General features: G+C 44.0%; 1 protein-coding gene across 2 annotated transcripts; it reads right to left on the minus strand.

Moving 5' to 3' along the window:
• Positions 1 to 6,379: 6,379 nt before the first annotated feature.
• LOC119302396 (B3 domain-containing protein Os11g0156000-like) lies at positions 6,380 to 8,082 on the minus strand. 2 transcript variants are annotated; one of them, XM_037579432.1, is made up of 3 exons: positions 7,259 to 8,082; positions 6,969 to 7,152; positions 6,380 to 6,842 (listed from the first exon to the last, which is right to left on the minus strand). In XM_037579432.1, exons 1-3 carry the CDS (start codon positions 7,860 to 7,862, stop codon positions 6,836 to 6,838), a joined length of 795 nt encoding a protein of 264 aa, XP_037435329.1. In that variant the 5' UTR covers positions 7,863 to 8,082; the 3' UTR covers positions 6,380 to 6,835. The 2 variants fall into 2 exon arrangements, with proteins under 2 accessions (XP_037435329.1, XP_037435328.1); XM_037579431.1 differs by having other exon boundaries at positions 6,380 to 6,848; positions 7,259 to 8,075.
• Positions 8,083 to 9,975: the final 1,893 nt, after the last annotated feature.

Genomic DNA, 9,975 nt, shown 5'->3' on the forward strand with positions numbered 1-9,975 from the left:
AGGTTCGCGGCAGGAGGGGAATTCGCCAGGATCGAACGACGGCCCGGAATGGAACTGCCGGAGAACACGGGACCGGAAGGCCTAACCTGGGCGGTGGACGGGGGCGGGAACGGTGGGGCGGACATCGCTGCTGCGGGCGGTCTCAACGTTGCCGCCGGTCAGGAGAGGAGGCGGCTCACCGGGGTCCTCCGAGGGGTGGCCGCTACAGCCTGGAGTGGTCGCAGTGCAGGTGGTGGTGGGTAGCGGGGCCGCAGAGGAGCTACAGGCCTTGTCGCCATGGGCGTCGCGAGAGCTCATTCACCCCACTTCCTCCTTAGATCCTTATTTCAAATGGAACACAACCCTGATGCTGAAAATTTGAAAGGAACCCTGGATTTAAGTTAGCTCTCAATTTCTACTACCACCAGAGTACTGTCGTTAACTTCCTAGGGCCAGTACTGTACCACCTCCCGCACACATTCGAATGTTTGAGAAGCAAGAAGCTCACTTGGCGCTAATTCCTGGTTCTTCTTGTCATTTGAATCAAATATTTTTATTTTTAGACGTATTAGCATGTGCTTTAGCAGAACCCATCACATTTCCTTATGCCCTTGCCATGAAAATTTATATACTTTAACCTGCCTGGATTTTATCAGGATCATATCTGCTTTCTTAAGATGCATCAAAGCGCGATGATGATCATATAGTTGTGACTGATTTGCTTATCTTCCAGAGATTCTAATATCAGGAATTTGTAAAGGTGGACTAATTAGAGAAGTTTCCATGCCATCCTGCAGAAAAGTGATGTGCTCTTGACGGCATCTAAACATATTTCAGATTAGTTATCCCTTTCTGTGAGTCATCAGAAAGCAGTGCAAATTTGGTTGGCGAAGTTCTCCTTTTCAGTCATAATCTGGATGTATCAGTAGCTGATTTCCATGGACGGGCATTCCGTTTAAGTACCCTGCCATAAATCAGAACAGGAAATGTCCAAGTTAGTATGGTCTGGAATGTGTCTTGCTACTCGTTTTTTTTTTGTAATATGCGCAACCATAACAATTCCCTAAAGGATAAAAGGCATGGTAGGATTGACAGAAATTTGATTGACATGTTTGTGGTGCTCCATGAGCATCTGCAACTATGTGCAAAGCGGAGGTCCCTCCTGGTTGGGAAAAGCTGCCATGGGCTAGCCATTCATTTTGGTCTGGTAACAGATACTCTAACATGCAATATTCTAATCAACTTGTACACGAAATGTGGTCGGAATGATTGTGCTCGTCATGTTTTTGATGGAATGCTTGCCAGAAGCATAGTCTCATGGAATACCATGATTGCTGGATATACTCAGAGTGGAGAGGATGTACAAGCTCTGAAGCTTTTTCAAAGGAAGCACCGAGAAGGGAGACAACTGACTGAATTTACTTTATCCAGCACAATTTGTGCATGCGCTGCAAAATATGCTATCAATGAATGCAAACAATTACACACTATTGCATTCAAGCTTGCATTGGACTCAAACAGCTTTGTTGGGACAGCAATTCTAGATGTTTATGCAAAATGTAATATGATTAAGGATGCCTGCTGGGTTTTTGAGAAGATGCCTGATAAAACTTTAGTTACATGGAGTTCATTGTTCGCAGGATATGTGCAGAATGGTCTTCAAGAAGAAGCATTATGTTTATTTCGTAATGCCCAAAGGGAAGGAGTAAAATTGACGGAATTCACTCTTTCTGCTATCATTAGCGCATGTGCAAGCTTAGCATTGAAAATTGAAGGGACACAACTGCATGCAGTTATTGTGAAATGTGGTTTTCATGGGAACTTCTTTGTGGCAGCATCTCTTGTGGATGTGTATGCAAGGTGTGGCCAGATTGAAAAATCTTATGCACTGTTTGCTTATATGGAACAGAAGAATGTGGTCATATGGAATGCAATGATTGCTGGTTTTTCGAGGCATGCCCATTCTTGGGAAGCTATGATCCTCTTTGAGAAAATGCACCAGTTACGTATTTTTCCAAACGAAGTTACCTATCTCTCCATGTTGTCACTGTGCAGTCATGCAGGTTTAGTTGAAGAGGGTCGTCACTACTTTAACCTGCTAATATCTGATCGGACTGTTGAACCTAATGTCCTTCACTATTCTTGTATGGTTGATGTTCTGGGTCGATCTGGGAAGACTGATGAGGCCTGGGAATTGCTTCACAAAATGCCATTTGAGCCAACTGCTTCTATGTGGGGATCTTTGCTTGGGTCATGCAGAAACTACAATAATAGTGACTTAGCCAGAATAGCTGCCGAACAGCTTTTCCAACTTGAGCCTGACAATGGAGGGAACCATGTTTTGCTCTCAAATGTATATGCTGCCAGCGGGAACTGGGAGAATGTTCTGATGGCAAGGAAATATTTGAAGGATAGTGGTGCAAAGAAAGAAATGGGCAGGAGTTGGATTGAAGCAAAGGGCAAAATCCATGTCTTTGTTGTTGGAGAGAGAAAGCACCCAGCAATCACTGATATCTACAATAAGCTGAAGGAAATTTATCACGATATGAAAAAATTGCTCACATAACCAAAATAGAATGTGATCTGCATGATGTTCATGACGACCAAAAAGAGGATCTGCTTAAACATCACAGTGAGAAGTTAGCACTTGCTTTTGGGTTAATCAGCTTACCTCCTAATATACCAATTATAATACACAAGAACCTTAGGATATGCGGGGACTGTCATTCATTCATGAAGGTTGCAGCCCATATTACCAAACGTCTTTTCATTGTCAGAGATACCAATAGATTTCACCATTTTAAGGATGGCTCATGTTCTTGTGGGGACTTTTGGTGATGTAAGGCTGAATTGGAGAATGGTAGTCATCTACCAGTGGTACTCTATTCATGTAGCAAATTATTGCCTGTCAGTAGTGGCACTGCAACACTAAATGTCTTTGTCAGGACTGATCTTGATAGTTTTGCCATTCAAGTCAATAATGTCATGCTGCTGGCTCCATTGAATGTAATATCAACACTATCGTCTGATCTGTGCATAAGAAATGGAAGCGGATGCAAGCCCTTCGTTAATTGAATAGACTGCGTCACCAACAAAGCTGTATCTTGTACATGACGAGCTACATATTTTTCCGTGGTCCAACAAAGATATACATAGGAAGTGGATGCAAGATTTGTTCTTACAGAAATAGATATGGGATTCTTCTCACCTCAACACTTGCTTGATTCAGTGCGTGAAGAAGTCTGCTATGCCACTTACTTGGTACTACCAGTGTAATTATTGAGACTGTACCAGCTGATGCACATTGTGGTTCCAGCTCCGAGTCCTTATGATCGAATCTTTCTTGTCACGCTTTCCACTCCAACAGTGATGAACCCTGGAAAGTGGTATATCTTGGTCTCCTTCCCCTAGCACTACTCCTGACATATTCAATTTCTGGAACAGTTCATTCCCTATACTGTATTTATATATCTTGCATTTGAACATAATTTGTACTAGCAATTCGTGGCTACAAAAAATGAGTAAAACCTACCACTGCAGGTTTCAAATCCAATTATTCATATTTGTTTCAATTCACCATAGCAAATGTTCTGTTATAGCTTTAATATTGAAAACTAAGTTTCCCTGGAGCTTTGCTCATATGCTAGGACAACTATACTTTTTTGTGAGCTTTCATTTCACAAGTTATAATAATCTGCCATTCTAGGGTTTGCTCCAGCATGACAAGGAGGAAAGCAGTTGATATTTTTGAAATAACACCAACACACTGGTTCCCATTTTATTACCAAATAACCCGAGGTTTCTTCTGTGCAGCACTAGATAAAACTTGTTGTCTGATACTTCCTCTACTTCTGACAAATCTTGTCACTTCCGTTTCTGTTAACCATATCGTCTTACTGTCACATCCTCCTGGTCATGCTGGAGTCTGTTTTTGATGCATTTCCTCCAGAATTGGCGATGCCGACCTGTTTGCAGCTTTGGTTGGAGTTGCTCTTAGTTAGTCTAGAATGTTGCTACTTTGAGGCATACCCCATCAATAATATGTACATCTTTTCATCTCCTTGTACTACGGTATAACATAGCAAAGTATCAATAATTCAATACAGTGAAGATGTCTGTCCTTGTTGTCGAAAATAAGATGCATGTCCTTGTCATTTGTCATCCTTACGACTTACTACTTAGTAGATGTGCATGTTTTTTGCATCGTGATACAACCAGGCAGCTCTGGTTCCTGCAGAGTCCCCACTGGTCCACCATCTGCGCATGTTACAACTGTTTCTCAAGGAAAGTACTGTGTGTGTACAAAAGCTGGCGTCTAGAACCACTAGCAGGGCCCATGGAAAAGGAAACAAGACATATGATAGTGGACCATTCATCAGGTTAGCCATTCTTTGTGGACCATGCATCATGAACTTTGGACCGAGCATCATGAACTTCAGAAGGCAGCAGCTTCTTGAAGGAAAGAGATCTTGTGCCTGATGCCTGATGGGTATACCATAGCATTCTGTACGTCCAGTTTGAGTTGGCCCCTAACACGCCAATTTTCTGGGTCAAGCCTTTGGTAGTCCTGTAGTCCATTATACAAGGGCGTATGTTATGCGTCCTCATCTCATATGGTTGTCTAATCTGCTGGTGGTTTCCATTCCTCGCCTGCAAATTTACAGTCATTGGGTTGTCGTATTCTTGGTTATGGCTGTTTTGTCTCGGGCTCTTGGGAACCAACATTTGTCTTACCAAAATAACTTTGATTAGAATTGCCCATGCTTACAAGTTTTTTTACGCTGTTTGATTTCTAAACTGGACAGCCAATTTGTGGACCTAGATTTTGGTACTGCCAAAATTTGACTTGGTTTCAGTGCTCTGTTTGGGCACAAACCAAACAGGCCAAACCTTCCTACATCGAAATGAAACTTGAGCTTTAGGCCCTACTTGGAATGGTGGTATTTTGCGTGTGGGCATCAATAGGCCCTTAGCTGTACAATTTTACGTGGGTAATGTGATTAGTTTTTACTTAGCGGTTACTTCCTTTTATAGTTCTTTTCTTTTCCATTAAAAGACAACCTCTTTTTCTTGGTATGCTTTACGTAGACCAAGTAAGGGCCTGCTTTACCATTATGGCACTCACATGCATCTTTGGTACTAATGAAGATAAACAATTTGGTGTTCAAAGGTGTTAATCATGCAGCCCTGGAGTGCCCTGGATAAGGTTCATTGTCATCAGGGAAAACCCCGCTGCACATGGCTCCTGTTCTTTTTCTCTCGAACACACACCGAAGTGCGTGCTATTTTGTATTAGAACATGGCTCCTGCTCTTGCTAGCAGACAGGAAATCTTGCTGTTGATACGGTCGTTAACCTATAGGTTCAATCATCACTACCAAAATTGCTGCGAGTTCCATTCAGATGAATCTGAAGCCTGCATCTCATTCATCTTTTTCACTGAACCAGGTCAGTATCCTAGCACCGTGTTCAATACTCTATCCGTACTGCATTTAGCAATTATAAACCGTTATCACTCAGGCAACTTGCAGTTGTGCAGTCTGCATACTAAGATGCGGTCTTGCACCAAATTAGGTGAGCATGGTAACACAGGGTTTAATCTAGGTTCTTCAGCTACTTTGTTTTTAGCTTTGGTGTGTTTCACAAGTGGACACGAGTCCAAGTATTGTTTTACAGCTAGCTACTGTTTAATCCTATATAATTAAGAGATAATGGGGCCACGTCAGTTGAGTTAGGCCATGTTTCTCCAGGCATCTTCTACTTTCAATAATTGGCAGGGCCGGCGGAACAATAACCTGTAGTTTGCCTCGTACAAGCCTTTCTAACATAGGCAACAAAAGCAGGAGGCAGATCTCCAATTTTCCTTTTGATACGTGCTGCGGGGAATCTTGTTGATTATTGGAGCCTAGTGGCCTTTTGTATCTGGAACTTGCCTCTTAGACCATCAACTTAGCCATCCTTTTTCTTTGTACCCTATTAGGGCAAATTGAGCCCACTTGCACACGTAAAACTTCTGCCGAGCTTTTCCTTCCCGAGGGAACAAAAAGGTGGAGACCGGCTATTAATAGAATAATAAAAGATCAGGGCATGGACATCCCCAGGTGTCGGCATCACTTGTGGCACATCAGTATCAATCTTGGCCATCACACTACCCTCCGTATTGTTTAGAGACGGTGGGAACTGCATTGCATATACTCATATTGCATTGCCGTACACTCACTCATTGCTTACCTTAGGTGAACGAATGCATTGAATTTTTTGAGAAGGTAAGGTGAATGCATTGATTTTTTTGAGAAGTTAAGGTGAATGCATTGAAATTTGACTTGAAAACATTAAACCAATTGATTGCGTGAGGTGTAGAGCACCAGTACTGGAGGAGGCGAGACTGTAGAGAAGGGAGAGAACAAAATCCCCATTGGGGATATTACTTTGTTTCTTCAGGAGGCTGGAGAGGATACATCTTGGACCCACTACATACAGATGACACATGCATATATGCTTGCTAAGCATTTTCTTTTGTTTTTCATGTGGGTCACCATCCCTCTATCTCTCTCACCCCCTCTCCTTTTCAACCTGATGTTTCCTGAAACCTGCCGCCTGCTAAGGGCCCCGTACTGTGATCGAGTAGGGTTTCTGGAAGACAAGAAGAAAGAAAACATAGAAAAAAGGGTACTCTGGGGATGGAAGGAAGATTGCCCGGGAAACAAGGGATCTTCCACTTCCTCTTCCTTTTCCTTTTCCTTCAAAGGGTCAATTCAAGCTTGTCACTTGGTCCAGGGTAGCCTAGTAGGCTGGTAGAAACTAGTTTCACTGCTGGTTGTCAGGATCCTCAAGAATGGCTTCAAACCAAATCATCTTTATGAACTGCCCCTGTCGTGAAAAAAATATTTTTAATTTTTTCTTTTGAGAAATTTGGTTATATGTCCTACTGAATATCTACTAGATGTATATGAATGCAATTGAACTTGGTGATGTTTTTGCAGTACTCACCAGTAACTTGGCACCGTGGCCACTGCAGCGTAGGGGCTCTGGTGGGTGTAGCCGTACGTTGGCGTTATTGCCTCTGCCTCTGGCTCCGGACCGCAGTCGAGGTTGACGCCGAACAGCCGGAGACGTCTCGACGGCGCCGCCGATGCCGTGCTGCTCTTGGCGTCTGCCTCTCTCTGCGACTCGCCTGCAAGAATTCACCGGAGAATGGTGTAAGAGATGGGTAATTTTCAGCACATGCATCTAAGATATGTTGCATGTTGTCAAGTGCTTTGTTCTTGATTGCTGCAAACCTGCATGCAGCATGTCGCTGTGATCTTGCTCCACCGAGCGGCGATAGGCGTAGGAATTGGCAGGGCTGGTAGGGTATGATCCTGACGTGCTGTAACACATCGGGCTCCAAGGCTGTTGCTCCCCGGCGTTCAGAGCGGGCGGAGGTACACGTACAGGTGGTGGCGGCGCGCTCTCGCCACGACGCCTGCAGCCGATGAAGAGCCGGTCGCCTGTGCCAAGGCCGCGCACCCTCTCGAAGTGCACGATGTCTCCGGCGTCGAGCTGCTTCTCCTTGACGTACCTGCTCCAGCCCTTGGTGAGCACGTAGCTCTGGCTGCTCGTCCAGTACGAGTACCGGAACCGCCACGGCTTGCCGGCCTCATCCTCGAAAGACAGGAGCAGGTCCTTCTCGCCGGGGGAGTCGCCGCCGTTCAGGGGGAAGTACCTCTCCGCGTGCTGCTTGGGAATCACCAGCCTGTTGAGCTTGCCCACATCACTGGGCGTCAAGGGTTTCTCGAACAGGTGCTCCCTCTCGTACTGGTGGTGGTAGTGTAGGTTCGTGTACATGGCTACCCCCCATGGCCAGGCCTGTGGGTGCCCCTGAGAGAGAGGGTGCATGGCCATTGCTGCTCTGGAGGAAAGCTACCTAGAGGTTCTTGTCTATGGCAAAAGTTGGGCAGTGGAGAGAAGAGAAGAGAGGAGGGGAGAGGCAAGATGGTGTTGTGTGTAGAGAAGCATGCATATGTCATAGCTAGGCATTTATAGCCTCCCAAGGAGAACTTTACACAGCTTGGAGGTGTCTAGCTAGTGTCTACACATAACGTATTGGTATTTACGTAAGGAGGACTTGGTGCATTTGATCTGGGTAGTACTAGTATTTTAACCTAGGTAGACAAGAAGAATCAAAGTGAAAGGCTTCAAAGGTGCTAAGGTTAGAATATATAGTTCCAATGTAGCTGATGAGGAATGATCAGGTGGTGGTACTTAAAAGTTGGTGCCTGGCCATTGTGGCCTAATCACAGCCATCCAGGGGGTGCAGTGGGGTAGGCCCCACCATTGCTTTCCATGTGCCTGGGTGGTTGGGGCCTATGCAGTGTGATGTAGTATGACCACTGTCCTTAACTCCTCATTTTAACCTACCTATAGAGGTCCAGGTTTCTGGTGCTGCAGTGCTGTGCCTGTGTTGGACATCCAATTTCTATCTGACCTTGGGACGGTGCAAGAAAGTCCTGGCTTATTCAGAAATGCAATTTCCAACAAGAGTCCATGCCATTTGTAACTTGTGTAGACACGGAGGTTCCCTAGGGACCGATAGATTGGTCCTAGTTCTTATACCTGTTGTCCACTTGGGGTAGCTGGTAGGCAATAACTTGTTCAGGGCAGTAGGGGGTCTTTTGAGATGTGACATCTGAGGTGTATGGGCTGTGTGCTCTTATTATCATTCACTATGGAGTACTCTAGCCCCAGCTATTTTCTTGATATCAGATTCAACACAATCAAGGGCTTGTCAGACCTGTCTCATTGAATGACATGGCTGACCACCTGTTAAGAGGACAGGCCCTCCAAGCAAAGTAACCAAGCTGGTTTTGGTTGGACTCACGGTCTCACGCCATGAATTGAATTGAGGGTAGTGGCTGTAAGATACGAAAAAGCACTGCAGAGGCCGGTCTGCAGGCCGCTCTTAATCCACTCCGCCGAACAAGCACGGGGATGTGTGCTGCCGGATGTATTACAATATGCAGACATGTCTGAAAACGAAAATACTAGACAGACGACACTCCATGCACGATGCATGCACGATTTACAATCAGATGGATGTGAAGCACTTTATTCCCTGATTCAATGGCTAGATGTGGAGCGTCGTTCATGCATCGTCCAAAAACGTCGTGTGTATAGCAGCTCTCGCCTGAAAAGGCCGTATATTGCTGTATTAAGTAGGCCCCATGCCGTACATGCATGAAGAAGTGGGCTGGCAATAGGCACATGCCACTGTCGCGGCTTCATTGTTTTCCGCAGAACGACATATGTATGTGTTTGTGTTTAATCTTTGGATACACTTGAGATGTTGGATTTAGGCGAGCTTTGTTAAGGAGGCATATTAGAAAAGTGGAACAGTTACCTAATTATTTGTTTAGAAAACAGTAGCTAATTGCGGACTAGTTAGAGGATTAGTTTGTAGAAACAGAGGAATCCGCGATGAAAGTGTGTTATTAGCACCCGAAGGCACAACATTTTTTAAGAAAAGAGGCACAACTAGCTAATTATTTTAAAAAAAAAACATCTAATTGCACACTAATTTGAGAATTAGTTTTATAAAAAAGATAACTCACCGATGAACGTGTGTTATTAGCACCCGAACGGCGGCACAACTTCTTTTTAGAGAAATTTCAAGGTGGTCCAAAGCAATATAGACCGTTAAATTTTAATTATCTAATGGCTGATATAACTATTGCCCACTCCGTTTTTATTTACTCTGTATATTAGATTTGTCTAAAGTCAAAATTTACTTTCAACAAGTTTGTAGAAAAATATAATAACATATACACCACCAAATAAATACCATTGGATTCGTAATTGAATATATTTTCACATCATATAAATTTATTATTGTAAATGTTCTTCGGTTTTCTACAAACTTGGTCAAACTTTATAAAGTTTGACTTTAGTCAAAGATAATATGCGGAGTAAATAAAAATCGGGGAGTACCTCTTAGCAGGTAACACGAGGTAATATTCCA

Source organism: Triticum dicoccoides, chromosome 5A (genome assembly GCF_002162155.2).
Source record: "Triticum dicoccoides isolate Atlit2015 ecotype Zavitan chromosome 5A, WEW_v2.0, whole genome shotgun sequence".
NCBI lineage: Eukaryota > Viridiplantae > Streptophyta > Magnoliopsida > Poales > Poaceae > Triticum > Triticum dicoccoides.